The sequence below is a fragment of the Triturus cristatus genome, chromosome 10 (assembly GCF_964204655.1).
Source record: "Triturus cristatus chromosome 10, aTriCri1.1, whole genome shotgun sequence".
Lineage (NCBI taxonomy): Eukaryota > Metazoa > Chordata > Amphibia > Caudata > Salamandridae > Triturus > Triturus cristatus.
In genome coordinates this window covers 1,136,649,448-1,136,670,121 of record NC_140593.1, presented here as the reverse complement: position 1 = coordinate 1,136,670,121, position 20,674 = coordinate 1,136,649,448, and the positions used below count along the sequence as shown (strand labels likewise).

General features: G+C 42.8%; 1 protein-coding gene and 1 long non-coding RNA gene across 6 annotated transcripts in view; one reads left to right on the top strand and one right to left on the bottom strand.

The window, feature by feature from the left end:
* The window catches only part of LOC146796748 (uncharacterized), a 276,266-nt gene that overhangs the window by 30,224 nt on the left and 225,368 nt on the right, over window positions 1-20,674 (top strand). The window lies entirely within an intron of this gene.
* SLC5A11 (solute carrier family 5 member 11) overlaps window positions 1-20,674 on the bottom strand; it is a 226,343-nt gene that overhangs the window by 20,013 nt on the left and 185,656 nt on the right. For all 4 annotated transcript variants that reach the window (XM_085629443.1, XM_085629445.1, XM_085629446.1 and 1 more), the window contains exons 14-15: window positions 10,128-10,343; window positions 4,645-4,849 (exon numbers count right to left, since the gene is read on the bottom strand). In XM_085629443.1, coding sequence (XP_085485569.1) covers window positions 4,645-4,849; window positions 10,128-10,343 — 421 coding nt within the window. The remainder of the gene's footprint in view (window positions 1-4,644; window positions 4,850-10,127; window positions 10,344-20,674) is intronic.

The window sequence follows — 20,674 nt, the reverse complement described above, 5'->3', positions numbered from 1 at the left end:
CGCTGAATGTTGTTTGGATTTTTCTTAATCTCTAAAACAATTCCTAACCGTGTCTCTCTCCTGACAGTTCAGATAGACACATACACACATCACTGCACTCCAGAGGGGAGTCGGATGCTGTTTGGATTTTTTCTTAGTCTCAGAAAAATCCAGTCAGCACCCATCTCATTGCTGAGGTGTAGACACATACACACACACATCCTGGGTGGTGCAACGTGCATGGATACACCCACTTATTCCTGCCCAGCATGTCCAGCACAGATCAAATATTGGTTAAAAAGCACCATTTCCTCACATTTCTGTAATGGAAAGTTCCTAAATTTGTGAGAAGCAGCAAAACCCCCACTACCCCGTGTTGCCACACTTCTCCAAGTAAAAACAATACTTTGCACTTGCGGGTGGGCCTCTCGCAACTGGCAGGAATAGGCCAAATGTGACCACGTGAAGTCAATGTATTGTCAATGTAATTTTAACATGGTCTCAAATTTTGCCTATTCCTGTTCTATGCAGTAGGCCCACCGTTTTTATCTGGAGAAGTGTGGGAACATTGAATTGCTATTTGCCTAACGTTCTGGAGTTTTCTGTCACAGAAAATGAAGAAATTAGATTTCTGTACCCATACTTTGACATGTGCCGGGGATTGTGGGTGATTAAATGTGTTTGAATTCATAGAAGCAACATCACTGGATTACCATGTTTCTACAGTTTTCAGTATTATCTGAGATTGGTAGGTAGGTGCCTCTGGGTGCTGGCCAACCCTGCTCCCAATTGCATTCCCTGTGCAAGAGATACTGAAGGAAATAATGAAGTATTGTGTTAAAAATCTGCAAAACATCATGTGCAGTATGATCTTGTGGCCAGCCAGTCAGGTCGAGGAAGGTCTGGCAGCTAGAGATAGAAACCTTATGATATCTAGATAATAAAAGTATATGACTGTGGTATGTTTCCATACTGTTTAGAGGTGATATTTGTGACCAAAAGAAAGGTACCCTAAAACTGGGATTTCACTTGAAGCTGCTGTCCAAATATCCAAATGCACCAAACCCAGTTTATTGTATGTCGGCAACCTGAACTCATAGAAAACTTGTATATGTCGCCCTATGCTAAGGATACCCAGACGAACAAAAGTTGGGGGTCCCTCAAATGACAGGACCACGTTTTGTTTAATACTTGTGGACCAGATTTCAAACTGAACAGAAAGGCATGAAACTCGAATGAAAGTCTACTTAAGTTACAATAGTATCATTGGCTATGGGAAGGACAGGCCAACTTCCCTCAAATCCTCATATTGATCAGAGGGACATTGTCCTTCAATAACTGGAGCATCAATAGGTTACACATGGAGGACCTCCAAAACTAACCAAAAAGAATTCTGGGCACGGGCTATTTTCTCCCAGATTCAGTCAGGAAATGAGGTAGTCCTTACTATGCTCAATTCTATCTCCGGAAACAAACTTCTATTTGGAGTGTGATTGAGGTTGAGGGAGAACATTAATTTGGTCATAATATCGGAGTGACCATTAAGAAAGGGGTAGGGCGGGTACAGCTTTAGGAATGTCTGATTGAGAATCATCCTGCTGTGCATTCTGAGTATTTGCCGCTTCCCTGAGCAGTAGTTATCCCATGTGCATCTCGGCTCTAATGACCTTCCTCAGTGTTTTTATGTTGGTCCTCTGACATAGCTGCATTGTGAAGAAAATCATGCTTGAGATAATCATTCTAGTACCCTCTGGGAAAAGTTGGGTAGGAATTCTTCGCTTTTCAGGATCCAATTGACGGGAAGCCCCGAGACTGTTGGGTTTATGCTTTCAACAAGCTATATGCTGTGCTAATATTCACACTTCTGCTACCAGTCTCACCACATTTGCACAGAAGCTAAAATAAATCTCACTGGAAACAGTTAGGCACGAACCCATCCTATACTTCTTGTACAATTGCTAGGCCGTGTAACTCCAACACACACTGTCCGTGCATTCTGCATCGGCAGTACTAAACCATTCCGACAACCAAAGTAGTATTTCTGTAATAAAGGGAGCAGCACCGTTTTTTACCCTGCCTACCTCCAAAGTTGTATTCCCTTCCCTTCTGACCCGATCTGAACAATGCTCTGCAGTGCTGGCACAGACAGGAAGAGAAGAGGGACCTTTTTTTGTTTGGGTAAGCAACAGACTGTACCTATCTGAGAAGGTGCAGGAACACCTTATATAGGTAGGACCTTGACTAGAAAGGGAAATAAGTGTCTAGAATGCAGGAACAACAGTTTTTAGGTCTCGCCTACGCAGCGCGCATGCGCTGCACAGGAGACCTTTAGCCGTCGTTCTGCTGTTTTTCGAAGCACATACTCGTGCTTGTGGCGGCATACACCTTGCAGGAGCGCGCAGGGGCGCACCACAAGCATGAGTATGTGCTTCGAAAAACAGCAGACTGCTCTCCCCAGTGCACACCACTCACAGCCTCACCTCCTGCTCCCCCTCTCACAATTAACTTTCGCGGCCGCGGGGCCGTGCTTGTGTTTCAGCACTTGTGATTCTTATATGTCTGATTTTACGTCGTTATTCCCTCACTTCTGTATTTATATTTGTTTGACTTTTTGCTTTTGGTCACAGTTCTATTTTTTGTTTTCGGACCCCCTAAAGGAGAATTATCCGGCTGTCCGGGCTCCGTGTCACCCTCTCCATTGGCTAAGGTAGTCGCCTCTGCTCATTTGCAGAGCCCCCGTCACTCTGCCTGTGACATCAACACCATGGCTTACATGTCATTGCAAATGCGCCCTTGCAGAGGAGTGAATCTGGCATGTCAAAGGCAGCTTGTTCCGCTCACCCACGCTAGGAACTTGCAGGAAACATGGACTCTGCCACTCAGGTAAGCTTTGGCCATCTGATGTGCTCAGTGCAGCAACTATATCAGCTGAGGGCTTAGCCTGCCTCGCTGATGGGTTTCATTAGGGATGGAATATTTCAACTCAGTATCTTGGCTGACTACTATCCTTCTAATTAAACCTCTTAATTTGCTTCCAGATACTCTTGCCTGTTGATGCTACCCTAAACATCCCTCTGCCGTCATCTTCATTTGGGTTATGGGGCGCCTGGCCCAGACACCAGCTTTATCTAATGCTTGAACCATTTGGCCAGGTTGCTTTATTTGCCTCTCACACAGTGGGCATCCAGCATTTTTATTTTTGGGTCGAGGTTACCATAATAACGATCATAGATATTTCTCTAATTACTTTAGAATAATCTGGGCAGAAAAACCTGTTTCATTAACTACTCGTGCGGATGGGCACCTGATTTTGTACTACATTGATAGTGTCAGTATTGACAATATTATTCCTGTGGGAGGGTTGGACTATAACTTTATTCTATTTGTGACTGCAAACCCTCAAAGCCTTGCCTAAAAACATCAATTGCTGTCCTCTGCAAAGCTGCTGCTTCGAGGAAACAATGAATGCACTGAAAACCAAAACACCAGCCGAGGTTCGCATAGCCAGAGCTCAGTACACGAGAACATTAATGTTAGCATGGCACAACTGGGATGACTCTAGCTGGAGCGACTTAGTTGTGGCAGTAAGGGCAGGCGATAACAGGTTGTTTTAGAAAATTATTGCCCATGGGAACGACCACTTTGCCTCGCAGATTGAATACTAACTGAACCCGGGAGTGTGGGTGAATCACTTTACTAAATTATATGAAAGTGCGCTTGATGAGCATAACCTCCTCCCCACTCGGTGTTAGAATCTGTCTTGTTTAGCCTGCCGGTTTTCTGAAGTGTGTTAATGTTAGCCAATTAACAGCGATTTGCATTTGAACTGCTATCTCTGCCCGCTCACCCACTGGGGTGTTTAACTGTGATTACCCCCAAGAAAAAAAAAACTACATTTCATTTTGTATTTCACAAGTCTGCCAACTGGCACTAAGACATATGACCAGGGCCACAGTAATTATGTGGCAAGGGAGGGACAAATAATTTGAGTAAAATGTGTGACAAGAAAAGGCAGATTTTGCGGCATAATGCAGCACATATTGAGATCGGATTATTTCATATTGTTTTTATTTTGCACATAGTAACAAAGTCTAGGAAACTATTTCACTGTATTAATGCCCATTTAACACGCAAATGCACCAATACTCATTGCTGATTTATTCATCTGTTGGCTCATTTATTAAGCCTCAAGGATTTCTCCACTCACGCCAGACTGCCTTGACATTACCTCGTCTCCCTCCCCATCACAAAGCAAAGGATGTTGAACAAGCTCATAAGCTGCTCATTCTTTGCCTGCCACATAAACTGAATGAGAAATGAAACAAGCATTGGCATAGCCAATAGGTCTCGCCTTTGGAACCTTATAAGTGTTTAGTTATCCAGCACAATATCCTTGGTGCAACAACATCAATTGTTGCATGGCTAAACACTTATAAGGTCCCAAAGGCGAGACCTATTGGCTTTGCCAATGCTTGTTTTAAAGATGATTCTTTGTTTCTTTTGTATTGTTAGGTGCAACCTTAATAGAGTTGTTCAGGAAATTTGGTTTAATCAATCAGTACGAGAAAATGAAAGCAAATTCCACCTGATAATGGCAGAACCATTAATTATTAAACAAGGGAAGTATCTTATTGAGACTTTCTAGAGCATGCTTCAGTAACTTACCGCTATTGCTTGAACTACCATGGGGGCTAATCACATCAGTAGAATCAGTAGTACTGCCATATTCAGCATTCACTTCAGTTGTGCTCGGCATATTCTTGGAAACTGTGAGTCCATTGCTGTTGTCTATGGGTGAGCCTTCTCCAGTTGGTTCTTCTGTTTTTTTGGGAAGTTCATCCAACCGGGTGAACCAAGTTAGGCGGCTCACCTTAAGGGGAAAGCAAGAGAAGACTTCAGGAAATATGTCTATGTTACTTCCTTACAAATAAAGGTATGTGACTAGTTCATACAGCAAGTGTGAGCCAACATTTACAGCCTCCTTTTGTAAAATGTTTAGTCCTGCCTCCCAAGTACATATAGGACTGCCAATAAAAAGTGGGAAGGTCTTTTAACCGTGAGAGCATTGTGTTTAACCTAAGTGCTCGGAGACCACTTAATTTTCTTCCTAAACATCAGATTTCTCCAGGTCTTCATTGTATGTTTCTCTGCCCAGTGGATGTGTTGGGCTTTACCTGAGTGTGGATAGAACTGTAACCTCCGCTTTTCAGCTGCCTGTGTGTGCTTTACACATGTGCAAGTGCTTTTTGTGCTTTTGTTCACAGATTATGAGTGTACCAAACGTTCATACTGTATCTTTAAGCCTGTTGGTTACCTGCAAACTATTGTAGACTTTAATCTGTTCATACTATACTATGCATGGTAATGCTGTAGAAATAAATGAAGGATGAAACTTTCACATTTATGTTGGTGCTAAACCCCTTAACAGTGATGATGAGACTTGCATGGTATCCTTAATAGAGCGATAGCTCAGTCTCACCATGTCTCTTGGGAAAGTGTGTCATACCTTGGGTCGTGCACTGCAAGGTCAAGGCCCCTGAGCATTGCATTTGTGATCTATGTGTGGGAGCAGGCAGGGGCCTCAGATTGAAAGGCATAGTGATCACTTGCACCACAAAACATGAAAATTAACAACTACGGATGCCCAACTCATTGCAAAACGTGATAGAATATAATGAGTGATCTAAACTGAATTCTGTACCTTATTAAAAGCCAATGCAGATCTGTGTGTTAGTGAGTTATGTAAGGGGAAGAAACATGTCTTTACATTTGAGCAGTCACATTTTAGACTAGCTGGAGTGTTCATATTTGTCCAGGTGTTAGCCATTTTGTGTGCACAATCCCACAGTGATTGGAGGCAGACATATCGGCTAATCATTTAAATTAGTGAACAGATCCAGGCAAGTGTACCCCCGGAGTAAACAGAAATAGTATTGTCCATTTTGAGCATAGTTGCGATCTGGGACCTCATGTTCAAATGGTACACAGAGGATGGTTACCTCTGACTTTGGAAGAAAATTGACCATGATGATCAGTGGCATCTTGAGTTCAACCTGCGCAGCCACTGGCAGCTTTCGGGATCCACTAATCATTCATTGAGAAAGGACATTGACAATGAATATCCATGGAACCCCAAGCTTACCTGTTGCAGCCCTTGGGGTTCTCCAACCTTACCCTCTGGAAGAACATTGACCATGATGATCATTGGAATCCTGAGCACTCTGGTGCAGCCACTGGCAGCTCTTAGGATCCAGTAACATTAGCTCAATTTTTCCAGTATTTATCTGTAGCTGTTCCATGCATGGCTGTGGGTAAATAGCTCCGCTTCTGTGAGTCAATGCAGGAAAAGGCAGAATAAATCTGTGTATTTTAAGCAACCTGCTGGAACATTATTTATATTTGTACATTATGTCCTTCTCCATCATAAATACACATTGAGCAACACAGGCATCTGAACCAGGCCACTGAGACACCAATGTGCTGGGTCTTCCAGGTAGACCTGGAAACCCTTAGTGACATTCATCATCCTGTTCCGGAGGAATAATAAAGCCCTTAGTTTTGGCAAAGTCTATGAAGATGTCCTCCACAGTGAGGAGAGCAGAAATCAGGCTGTTTGTGGACCATGGAGACTTAAACACAAATCACATCAGTGCACTTCGTGTAGCATGATTAGTCCTAAATGCAGTTTGGGTAGTGTCAGTAAGTCTTTGAGATCTTCTCCAAAAAGTAAAGTTTGGTAGTAAAGATATGGTTAACAAGGAGACAACATAGAACCTGTTGTGTTTTCAGGAGTGTGCTTAGGATAGTGTTGTTAAAAACACTGGGACAGCTGCAGTTGAAATAAAGAGTAAATCAATATAGCCACAAAGTTGGGCACATCTTTTTGAATGTCTGTTTTGGAACACTTGAAGAGAAGGATTTATGTTTATAGCTAAATGTGGCATAATTGTCAAAGGCTGAAAAGGAGTTGCAGCTGAGGACCGGACGTGTCAGGAAGCCTTACCTGAAAGACATATCTTAATAGATGTCTGTTAACATGCCTCAAAGGACTTGCACCAACCATAAGTTGGATGCTGCACCAGCCATCAATTTAAACCATACAGTAGGCCAGCGGTGTGTCCTCTTTTATAGTCGGGCTTCCTCTTCAGGAGCTTCCTTTCATACTAAGGTGTACTTTTCACAATACCACATGGAAGTATGCATTTTAGGAGCTGTTCAGAAAAGTATTTTTAAGTTGCGCAAGTTTTGTATGGCACCGGTGAAAAAATACAACATGTGCAAGCCCTAAATCCGAGTGCCACTTGCCTTGTTTAGCTTCCCTCTGCACATATAGGTTTCAGTTCTGTGCAGTTGAACACTGGGGGGTGGATATCCCTACTAGGAGTGCATCCTTCATTTACAGAAGGTTCCTATTTCTGTATCCTTGGTGCAAGGAAAGGTATAAGGGAGACAGAGATCATGTCTTACCTCTTTCTTTTTGGCAGACCCTTGCATCATCCCCCAGGCCACCTGGGTGCAGGCTGAAACTGCTTTTATAAACATTTGGATATATGCAAGGAAGAACTAGGCTGTGCCTCATCTGTGCTGCTTACTCTTCGTCAGTCGATATGCAGGTCATGTTTGTGGATACAAGACCTATGAGATGTTGGGGTGGTCACAGTTCTGAGAATTGTATTGTACCCTGTGCTGGCGTACGACCAGCGCTTTATAGAGAGGTTTCTTTTTCTTACTCTGTTGATTGCTGGGTTCTCAGCTAGCCTATCACAGTTCCTACAGGCATTAGGAGGGACTCAGCAGCTAGGCCTACTATTTGCCATTGGCCTGATCATTTGTTAGCTATGAGCTACCAAATCTATGTCTTAATTAGAGTGCAATGCACAGTTGAATCCATTATTCGTCTGTGAGTGCAGTGTGGTACTACACTCACTTTTATGGTATTTGGTAAGCTGTAAGATCAGGGACTCGATTAGTAGTGGTTTGCTCTATCACATTCATTGCTCAGTGGCAGCACTGTATGCTGTTGCACCTTTGACTCAATGCTAATGATGCACAGTAATGGAGTGAATGACAAGGATAGTGGTGCTACCAGATTCAGAGCTTGACTAATGTTGCATTTCACTCTCACATTTATGGCACTATGGTAGCACTAGGTGCTACTGGGCCTATTTCTCAGTCATAGTGTTCATTAGTGTTGAACTCATTGCTTGATTATACAGCTGCGAGTGGCTAGACCTATGGCAGTATTGTGGCGCTAAGCAATATGAAGCCACTGATCCATAACATTGTAACTGCATTGTGTGCTAACGTAGGCATAACTGGATGTTAGTACAGCTTGCTGTCAGAATCATGGCTTCATAGTAGCAATGTGCACTAAAAATAGCTTGATAATAGTGCTGCAGAATACCCGAGCAATGGCTTGAATTTCTTGCTGCGTGTTTCTCCTCCGATGATTGGATAGTGTTACTTAATGTCATTGTATTCATGGCCTAACACTTGTACAGTATGATATCAGAACTTGAATCATTGTTAGTGCTGTATCATGTAACCTATGGCGGGTGTGGATGGCACTGCACTGACCTGGTTCTGTCCAACAGCAAACAAACTGTAAACCTAGTTTTCACGCAAAACCATTGACTCCCAGATACTACTGAAGCTAAATTATAGCTCTGCAACTCTTGAGGCCTTTCAACATGTCATGTTTTTTATTTGAGAATGGATGGGTACAAAAGGCCTCATACTAAATGTGGAAAAAACAGAGGCACTAATGGTCAATGGAAATACCAATTTATGGCTAGTCATATTGTCCAAGTCTATGCCAAGCATCATATTGTCCAAGTCAATTGGGAAATTGTCCAGCTCCTTCTACTGTTGTAATGAGTCTGGGTATTAAAATAGTAGCAGATCTCATGCTAGCTAATCAGATATCCGTGGTTATGTTATCCTGCATTTCCCCTACTTAGTGGATGAAGAGAAAAAGTCAGTGGCAGCATCCATTATGTCCAGATTGGACTATTCCAATGGGCTTTTCCTTAACCTACCTCAATACCTTGTCAATAGGTGCAAATGGTACAAAACCTCGCTACTCCACTGATTTTAAAATGCACTGTGTTTTCATCAGCACGCCCCTTACTGACCAAGTTGAATTGATTCCAAATTGCCGAACAAATCAGATTTAAGGCTCTTTATCTCATCTTCCAAGCCTTAGATAATTGCATCCCTAAATTTGTTGCGAAAAGGATGTAGAGATACTGTCCTAGTCGAAGCCTTCGATCATCTGCAATAAACTTGCTCAAGGTGTCTAAGGTATGGAGAGCCAGAGCGGGGGAAGGGTTTATTCCTTCTGTGCCCCCCAACTTTGAAACTTACTGCCTGATGCGCATAGGGCAAATTCCAGTTATTTGGGATTCAGAAGAGCTTTGAAAACATAGCTTTTATACAGGCATTACAGATGTAGTTTCTCTCCTCTTTTGCCTACTTTAGTCAGTGCCAGGATGTGCATGCGTTTAAGAAATAGAAATAACATAACATGGTGCTGTTCGATATTAGACTAAGGATTGATGATGCTACTCTTTGATATCAGAGGCATGATTCAATGATTGTGCTGTGACATGACAACCCAGTGATGCATTTGTTGTGCTCTGCAATGCATGACTCTGTGGCACAGCTGTGTGAATCTGCCCTTTAGCTCAATAGTTGTGATGTCTGTTACTCACCGATACCATAATGATTGTGCTGTGAAATACTGTCCTCTGGTTGAATGGTAGTGCTTTTGTTACACTAGGACCATGGCCTAATAGTAGGATTATTTACTGTTACGGATATTAATTGATGGTAATGTTGTGATACACCATTACTTGGTGGTGCTGTGCAATATGGCTAGGTGGTAGTGGTGTATCAAGTTGGATGCAGAGCTCAATAACAGGGTTTTTTGTTGCAGATTTGTTTGGTTGACACTTGTACAATACCAGGCAGCAGAGTGAGTCATGGCTATGTTGACTGTAACAAATGTAAGAGACCATCATCGAATCATCTGGTCATCTAAGCAATGTTCAAAGCAATGCTCTTAATTTTTAAAACAATGGCAAACAGACACTCACCCAATCACGTACCACATTTTACAAAACAATTACACAACAATGTGTTTTTACCATTTCTCTAGATGGGGCTTCTGTGAAGAGACTGACCACCACCACAATTATAATGGTCAGCAGGGCAAGTAGCATGGAGAAATAAAGGTAGTGGACATATTTAACAACGGCTGGCCGGTTGTCAGGCTCGTGGCACAGCGGGGGTGTGTAGACAAAGTCCAAAGCCATCCGGATGACACCTACTGCTAATCCAATTACCAGGCCCCAGAATGCACCCTGCAAAGGCAAAAGAGGAATCAGGATTTCAGCTCTGTACATCACTGATCTTAAACCTCCAACCTTACTTGCTATCATGGCTATGGTCCCTTGAGTGTGAATATGCTGACTTCGAGAATCCCTTCTTATTATGTCAATCGGGACCCTTCCCATTCTAGTCAAAGATATCAGTTTGCATTGGTCTACCATAGGTATCACTTATTCATTCAAATTTCTATACACTTTTACTCAGGTGACTAATCTGTTTTTCTCCAAACAATGAAGCAAACATTTTGAGAGAATTCTGCACATCTTTTCCAAGAATTCATCATACTTCGAAGATGTGGGTGCTCTTGAATTTCCCAATTAAACCGACTTTTTAAGCTTTCCAACTAAATCGACTATTATACATTAATTGTACATTGTTGAAACATTGTGTTTACAAAAAAAAAAGAGTTTTTAGAGTACATCCAAAAGGATGCCCTCCGCCTGAAGCCTTTGTCAGCCACCCAGTTGGAAGTGTGAGACTCTCAATGGCTAATCTTCTGCTATTGACCGAGGATCAGGTACTTTATCTGTATATCGGTCTGAAAGGCCTTCTTCTTAAGCGGATGAAAACTCACCTCTTCTGTGAACATCTTCTCATCAAATAACTGTACATAGCTAACTCACTCCTCACACCTGCCTCCCCTCCTGCAAGAGTCCTGAGGAGTAACACATGACATAAGTATACATGGTGCAAGTGTGTCCCCTTGCTTGTATCCTCTTCCGTACCAACATTCTGTACCTATACAGCACTTTACGTAGACAGATCTTTGCTCCATATACACACATCATGGTATAATGCACACTTTGTGGAGTAATTGCTTGTTTTTCATAGAATACTGAAATATTTAAGTAAATTATGTGCATTTTTCACAAGCTCTGTACCTATTTTTTAATCATTACTGTGTAACTTAAAATTATTTTTCAGTTTTTTAAAATAAAAATATACACGTTTTTAAACAATGCTGAATGTTTTTGACAATTGTTTGAATCACTTTTTTTCAGCGAAATCAAAGGTTTTTATCCCCAGAAACTATATTTAACAAAATCATCACACTTTTTAAGGCCTTGCATACGACAAGTCATGCTCTGTCTCAAGTGAGTCCTTTTATTACTTTAAAGGGTATTAGGGGTCACCCATTGCCTACCATTGGTTGGCTTGATTGTCACTCTCATTTGCGTGCTTCTTTTTTTTCAATGTTTTATTTTTATTGAGCAGAAATAAATAAATACTGTAAACTTCTTCAAATAGAACAGAAAATTACATCAGCAAATTTCCTTATTCAGGTAAAATACTTGTAAAAATAACTCCAGTGTTGTTCCGAGCCATAGATCATCACCTACAAAAAGTGCAAATAGGCGATTTAAAGTGCAACAGATGTACTTGATTCTCCAGCCGTATTATAAATGTCCAATCACATTGCTAATACATTACAGTGCCTTGAAGAAAAAGTACATTTGTACGTCTAAAGTGCTATATAAAGTGCTATACATAAAGTAGATCCAGATTCAGAACAACTTTCCGATAGCTCAACTCCTGCCCCATTAATCTGTTGTCAAATTTAAGTATATTAATAATATAAACTGAAAGGCTTAATTCTAGTGCCATCCCTATGTAATACAGTGTAGAGCTTTGAGTACCCTTTAGCCTTGATCCAAGTATCTCCATGTGTCAATAAACCTTTTAAGCACCCCCACGCTTTGCATATGCCTCCTCAAAATTCATAGTGCAAAGTATTTTGCTCTTCCAGCCCTGGACTGCTGGGATCTTGTCAGTTGTCCAATTCTGGAGGATAAAGGAGCGTGCTATCATCAAAGTTATGGATAAAAAATATTGTCTACCCATTTTTAATTGTTGGCTTCTTTTAGATACCCTTTCTTATTTGTCAGCATCTATGGGCTTCTTTCCTCTTCATGTGTTTGTTCCTTGCGTGAAGCACAGATGCAATACTGTCTCCTTCCACTACTCACTTTTTCAGGATCTACTTTTTAGGTCTCGCAGACCTGCGTTGCAGCGCGCATGCGAGGTTTCTTGTAATTGGGATATTTCAGAAGTGGAGTTGAAGCCACGCCCAACTTTTTGATTGGCTGGCGTCATCGTTTATGCTAAACGGTGGCCTCCGATTGAAAATGAGTCTTCTTTGTTACCGCCCTGTCTCCTTTTTGGACTGCCCATCCGGACTGGATGTTTTACTTGCGGCGTTACACTGTCTCCTTAATTAGTTAGTAGGCACTATTTTTTTACCACAATGGCAACAGCTTGTTTACGGATCCCAGGCGGCGCTGCGTCCTCCTGTCGCCATCTCCCTCAGGCGCTGTCGGTGCCTTTTAACGTGTCGATAACGCAACTGGTGCTCATATAAAGCACTCGGATACCTGCAGGTGTAGTTTGCGCTATATGAAACCAGTTTCTCGCTTACCTGCTCATTCCCTTTATAAATATCATTAATGTGCTCCGTGCGCAAGCAGTACCCGTCCGTCTTTCCTTTGCTCCCGCCCCCTCCCCGTCCCTCCTCTCTCCCTCATCCCTCCTCTCTCCTTTTTCTGGGCACATGATACCTCTCTCCCTCATCCCTCCTCTCTCCTTTTTCTGGGCACATGATAATTTTTTGTTCGTTTATTAAATATATTTCCACGCTGATCTCCTATTTCCACAGCGTGTCTCCTATCTTCACGCTATAAGGACAGCAGCTGCCGGAGGTCTCTATCGCTCCTCCTCTCAGCACGCTGTTGCAGCCTTATTTCCTCCAGCAGGCCCACTTGGCTTTTCTTCAATCGCTGCACGGGCCGGTCGTTCTTCCTTCTGGCATATTTAATACTTCCTCCCTCTGCCTTTCAGTTTCGTTCTTACTCTCCCCTTTCTCTTAATTTAACTCCATACATTTTGAATAATGAAAAATTCCTTCCTGTCCTGTTTCTTCAGTGCCGGGGGCTCCAGTGTTGTGTTACTCTGTGCTTGACTTATCTCTAGGCCTGGGCGGTAAATTCGGTCCCGCTAGCGGAATTTGCAGAATTTGGGTAATTTCGCGTTCCACAGAGAACGCGGAATTGCCCAAAATTCTGCGTTCCGCGGCTTTACAGAATTTTTTTGCTTGTTTGCATTCTCAAAATGAGTGTTCACGAGATATTTCCCCCCGAGCACGCAAACAGCGTTTGCGAACAGGAAAAAAGCATTGCGAACAAGCAATTCCGCGTGTTCGCGGAATTTCTGTGTGCTCGCGGAGATTTTTACCATTTCGCAGAGCTTTGCGCAAATTCCGCCCACCCCTACGTATCTCGGCAATTCAATGTCAGCCTTAGTTCCCAAGGGGAAAAGAGAATCAGCTCAACTGAAGAGCGACATTCCTGCTTTGGAGTAGGCTCTCAGGGTGAGACAATAAATCAGCCCAAAAGCACTGCAGTCAGAGACTTTGCATTAACACCAGGGCATTAAGTGGGATGAAAAAACTGGCGGGTCTCTCATAGTGGCGTGGCCGATATAATTCAGGGCGGGTTTAACAAGCATTTGCAATACAATAGGTCTCGCATTTACGCAAGTTTGAGCTATTGGCATTATAAATTACAATGCCTTTTATTTATGTTTTAAAAACCAAAACATAAATAAAACCCATTGTCATTTACAATGCCAATAGCTCAAACTTGCTTAAATGCAAGACCTATTGCATTGCAAATGCTTGTTTCTTTATGGGTACACACTATAAGAGTGTGAGTCTTTTCTACCTGTCTCCCTCATGTGCTTCTCCCTCATGTTCCCCCTGAGATCCATTTGTGGTTTGTATGCTTCCCCCATACCCCGCACTAAAACCTCAGTTGTTATGGTACTAACTCCAGGTCTACCTTTTGTTGACTGTGTGCTTGTCTGTTTGTTTTCCACAGCAACGACTCCACACCTAGCATTGTCTGTTTGCTTACCGCTGCCCCTCATGCCCATCCTCTGTTGTCTGTGTACTTACCCAGCCCCTCCCACCCCCTCCGTTGTACATGTGCTTGCCCCATACCCTTTTGCCCACCCTCCATTGTCGGTCTGCTTACACACAGCCCACCCATTGTTTGTTGTTTGTGTGCTTGCCACATCCCCTCTCACCCACACTCCATTGTCTCTGTGCTTACTGCAGTTGGTCAGATATGACCCACACTATTGTTACTCGGCAGCCACTGATGGTCGTTCTGTCTACTCTTCATCCCCACTCTAGTTGTAAGAGGGGCTGAGTGCTGCTGCTGCAGGTGCACTGAGAACCCATCTGTATTTCATGAGTGCGTGAATGTTTCAGACGTGTATGTGTGTGTGCGCGCATGCACAAAGTCGTCCAACTGCTGCTGTCATAGAGACATGTTACTTTTGAACTTACCATGAAAAACTGTAACTGTATATGTACACTTCCAGGAAATGTCGTGGCTGGTCCTATAATGTGATGAACCATTTAGCAAGCCAAAGCTTGAAAGGGACTTTCTAAAACCAGCTAATATCTAATGTGACTGGCTTCAACTCGGTTTCGGCCTTTGATATAATATATAGTGTGTGTTGTATCTTGTGCTGATATGAGGTCTGCCTGACAGCTTAAACTGTCTATAGCCAGACTTCAAATTAGAACATCAAAAACAATAGAGTTAGACCCACACTACATCTACGTCCCAACCCCCAGAGAAGAACTAACCCAAACTCACAGACCCAGGTGTGTAGAGTCTTCTTCCCCACCAGGGTGTTTGGACTTAAGTCAGGAAACAAGAGAAGACTGTTGGGTTTTAACAATATCTCTCTTTTTCTGGATCACTGCTTAAAGCAGCTCTTTTTAATGATCCTTGGAGCACATTATGATTACTTCTCCAACTGCACTATTCTCTCAATCACACAGTTTTTAAAGACTGCATCTGCTCCATCTCATCTGGATCTTTACTCCATTGGGACTCTAAAACATGGCTCTTGGAGGCACAGTTTACAAGTCCTTTTTCCATTCCTTACCTCTCAATTAGATGGGCTCGCTACCTTCTCTTTCACTGTTTTTACTAGTGTCTGAAAACGTTAGTCATCTTTATAATAAGGATCACATACAGGACTTTAAATGGGCGGAAATGCATCTTTTCCCATGTGGTTATTTCAGATTCATTATGGTGGCCCTGAACCATTTTTCTTCTTGATTTTGTTAACTGTGACGAACAGCTTAATGAGCTACTTATGTGTCCGCCTTTCTGCAAAATCTCCTCTTATACAGGCAGTCCTAATGGGGCACAGTAGATGCACATAGACCAGATGTAACATGCCAGGGCACACAGGGGTAGGCGAGGGTGAAGGAAAAAACCCATCTACCTATCAATGTCTCCACCTTATAAAAGACCAAATCCGTGGACCACAAGGAGTAGTCTTGATCAGGCCCAAGAAGTACTTGTCCCAAAAGCTGGACTACTCTTTGGCATCTTCCTAATGGCTACAGCTCTGTTGTGGAAGATCCACCATTCTTTGTGCGTCCACCACAAAACTCCAGCGACAGCAGAGTCTTTAGCATTGCTACACATTCCCCGCTGATTAGTGATATCTGTGGGCTCACAAGGCTTCTCACCAACTAACTACACTCCTACTCAAGCCTAGGTACATTAAATATCCTACCGGCTAGGGTTTGTTGGGAGAATCTTATCTTTGCTTCTCCTAGGAGCCAAGTTATTCTAAATCAGACAGACACTTCCACGACCAATGGGTTGGTTCAGTATACCCTGGCAGGTGGGGGTGGACGAAGGGCCTCAGCTGAAAACCAAACAGATCCCAGCTTTCTACTGCTCCAGCTGGCCATACTCACCACAATATCACTTTCATATATTATCCACACTGGCAGGGATTTGTGATTAAAAAATCCACATTTTTGTGAGAGGTTCTCAAGTTTTGATCCAATAATTGAGTATTTATTAAGATGTGCAAGCAGTTAAAACTTACATAAATATTTTTAGTGGTGCATTAAAAATGCATATTCTCTGAGCAATTTAATGAGTGTATTTTGTAAGAATTGGATGCCTCATGTTTCCTTTTTAGGTCTCGCCTGGGACAGCGCTTTAGCGCTGCTCTGGCGAGACTTATAGTAAGCGAGTTTTGGAAGTGCAAACGAGTGCTTTCAGGCCTCCAAATACAGTGCATGTGCGCCGGGCGCGCGCACCATTTGGCAGCCTGAAAGCACTCGTTTTCTTTCACTTTCGCGCCCGCACGGCCGCATTGATGTTTGATCGCGATCACTTTCACATTCGCGGCCGCACGGCCGCCTCCCTTCCTCCCTCCATGAATGCCTCTCCTTTACTCATTGAGTCTTAATATTCAGTTGTAGTCTTGTTGCAGAGTGAATTTTATATACGTTTTTCCTTCCAGCAAGGAACCAATTTCGACAACGCCCGTAGATTTCTACACAAATAGTTTAGCTGCTTCTAGACTTGCTGTGCTCATACACGTTTTAAAGTAACTAGAAAATGTACATGCTGCTGAGTAAATCGCATTTATATCTGTCTGCAAAGCAAGGCGGCGGGTGTTTTTGAGACATTATTTGAGGCTATATTGAAAAGAAGCTCCCAACCCCCCTCCCCCAAACGTATTGACCAAGTTACGCGCCAGACATGACGCAAACTGTTTTCATCACTTAGGGTGCTGCTCGAGTTACTGAGTTCAGATCCGTGCTTGGTGAACGCATAACCGTGCACAAGGTGACTTTTGTTTGCAGGATTTATAATCCACCACAGTGTGTTCGTGTTTATGCAGTTTTCTTTCAATCATTGTCGTTTTCTTCTTTTATCTCCTCTATTTTCGTATTAATGTCTAGTGTTCACCCCTTTCCTCTCGCGGTATAATTGTCTGTTCTTATCCAGCTCTCTTCCATCTTTAGTTCTACGTTCTATTTCTTTTCACTAGAAAATGTACATGCTGCTGAGTAAATCGCATTTATATCTATGTCTGCAAAGCAAGGCGGCGGGTGTTTTTGAGACATTATTTGAGGCTATATTGAAAAGAAGCTCCCAACCCCCCTCCCCCAAACGTATTGACCAAGCTACGCGCCAGACATTACGCACACTGTTTTCATCACTTAGGGTGCTGCTCGAGTTACCGAGTTCAGATCCGTGCTTGGTGAACGCATAACCGTGCACAAGGTGACTTTTCTCTGCAGGATTTATAATCCACCACAGTGTGTTCGTGTTTATGCAGTTTTCTTTCAATCATTGTCGTTTTCTTCTTTTATCTCCTCTATTTTCATATTAATGTCTCGTGTTCACCCCTTTCCTCTTGCGGTATAATTGTCTGTTCTTATCCAGCTCTCTTCCATCTTTAGTTCTACATTCTATTTCTTTTCATCTCCCATTGTTTGTGCGCTTTGTACGTTTTTTTGCTTCATATTTTGTGTGTTCTGTTTCTCTTTTTTTGTTCCCCCTTTCTAACTTAGACTGTTTCAGCCATGCGAACCAGAACTCGATGGAAACCATCTGTGTCATCCTGGAATGCGCTCCCCCGCCCCCAAGCGCGCGCACCACGCTCCGCCGGGCTTGTCTTTTTTTGTTGTTTTTTAAAAAAACTTTAAGCGCGAGGCGCGCATGCGGCTAATGCTTGTTTTCCTGTGTATCAACGCCCAACTACTTGCAATCCCCTTTCTCATGCATTACCTACAGCGACATCATAGCCTTGCCTCCCCGGCACATTTTCTGTTGTCTACCCAGCTATCTGATTTAAATTCAAGATGCCGTAGTTGTTTTTGAGAGACTCGTGCAACCTCCAGACCCTCTCGTAGAGGACAAACACCCTTATCTTTGCCTAATGCTGAGCTGACAAGATGACAGAATAATCACTTCTGACGCCATTCCCCTTTGGGTGGGTTTAGTCATACAATGAGTCAGTCAGATAAAATCTTATTTTCCCGATTAAACAGTTTTTTCAAGCAGCACACACCAAATTGCATGAAATGTTCTACCTCTCTGTCTTTCTGAGTCTCTCACTTTCACTTTCTCTATGTCCATCTCTTTATCTGTCTCTCTTTCTCTTTTGGTTTCACCCCTTTCCCTCTGTGTCTCCCTCTTTCTCCCTCCCTGTCTCTTTCATCTATTTCTCTCTTTGCTCTACTCTATTTCTGTCTTTCTCTTCCCATTCCCTTGAGCCTCGCTCTCTCTCTTGCACTCTCCCTGTTCCCATCTCTTTATCTCTCTTTCTACTACTCTGCCTTCCTCTCTGTCTCTTTCTTATTTCTCCCTCTGTTTCTTTTCACCTCTCTATATATATATCTAGTTCTCTCGATATGTATAATATCTATCTCAGTCTTTCTCTGTCTCTATATCGCTGAACCTATTTCTCTCTCGCTCCCTCTGTCTGTCTCTGTCTGCCTCTTACTCTGTGTCTCTGAGTTTCCCTGTGCCCCTCCTTCCTTTCTCTTAATATATTTTCTCTCTCTCTCTCTATGTCTTTCTCTCTGTTTGTTTTCCTCTCCTCCTCTCCCCTTTTCTCTGACAATTTCTTAGTTTCTCTTTCTCACTGAGTCTCTCTGGGTCTCCTTTTGTCGCTGTGTTTTTCTCACACTCTCTCTTTCTCCCTGTCTTCATTTCTGGCATTCTGCTACTTAAGCCGACTCCTGCCTGCATCTCTCACACCAAACAGGGTATCTCTCTTGTGGGCATTTGCCAGTGGGACTGAACAGAGTTTTTAAGTGATCTCTGGTCCGCCAGCCATTCAGACGATACCGCGGTATTGTCAGAGAGGTGAGAATTGGGCCTCTGGCTGAGTTCAAAGTTCAGCGGTAATCTGAGCTGCGCGTTTCATCTAATTAGACCAGGCATTCTTCTCTGCCTGGGGCTGCAGGGTTCCCATTTCATGGAGCAAACTGATTCTTGCATGTACTTTTAGCATGGTTGTTTCAGATAAATTGTTGCGAACCGCACCGAAGATCTGTATGTGGGGGACAGAAAACATGGTCAACTTTCAATAATGTAAAGAGGGGCAGCGGCCCCACTACGTTTACATATACACCAGAAGATGAGTCTGCAGCCTGCACCTTCGAGGTGGCTGCCCACAGTGACTTCAAACATGCGCACCACAGCCTAAGACTCCCCCTCTAACAAGCATTTGCAATGCAATAGGTCTCGCAGTTATTCAAGTTTGAGCTATTGGCATTATAAATGACAGTGCCTTTTATTTATGTTTTTAAAAAAAAAAACTTAAATAAAAAGCATTGTCATTTACAATGCCAATAGCTCAAACTCCTATAAATGTGAGACCTATTGCATTTGCAATGCAATAGGTCTTGCATTTGCAAAAGTGTAAGCTATTGGCATTGTTCATGACAATGCCTTTATCTATTTTATTAAAAAAACACATAAATAAATGCCATTATCATTTACAATGCCAATAGCTAGTGTTGCATTATTATTAGCAATACCAACAGCTCACACTTTTATAATGCGAGACCTATTGCATTGCAAATGCTTGTTTTATAAGTTATTTAGGATTACACATGACTAGGTCCAGTGAGGGCATGCTGTAAAGGTCTTGGGGCCAGATGTACGACGGCCAAAATTGCGCCTCGCAAATTGCTAGTCTTTTGCGACTCGCAATTTGTGAGGCGCTATTTTGGATGTACAACAGTGTATAACACACTGTTAGCGATTCCCAATGGGTTCGCAAGTAGAGAGGCTCATGAATATTAATGAGCCTCTCGCAATTTGCGACCTCATTGGGAATGGCATGCCCTCCCAGGTATGGTGGCCTGCTGGGCTCAGCAGACCACCATGTCTGGGACTGCTTTTAAATAAAGCAGTTTCTTTTTTCTCAGTTGCAGCCCGTTTTCCTTAAAGATAAACAGGATGCATTTAAAAAAAAAAAAAAAAAAAAATGTTTTCGCTTAATTTTTTAAGGGCAGGCAGTGGTCCCTGGGACCACTGCCTGCCCTTAAAAAATGTTCTCCCTGCGTTTGCAAAGGAGATGGGGTCCCCTGGGGACACCTTCCCTTTTTCTACCCCATTACCACCCTCTTGAAGAGGGTGGTAATTTGCGAGAGTTTTGTGCCCGCAAATGTGGCGCAAAACCTTTGTACATGGGGTTGCGCTCGCTATTAGGAAGGGAACGTCCCCTTACTAATAGCGACTGGCAATACCAAAATAGTGAGTCGCAAATAAATTGCGGCTCGCTATTTTGGTATTGTACATACCCCTAATGGTTTTTGCATGTGCAAACGGGTTAGCAATCCCATTTGCGCATGCAAAAACCGTCGTACATGTGGCCCCAAATGAATTAATGGTCAGGCTGGGTTTAATTGAAAGCGTGTGCTGTAAAATGTATACTTGGTGGTTTTGGTTATTATTTT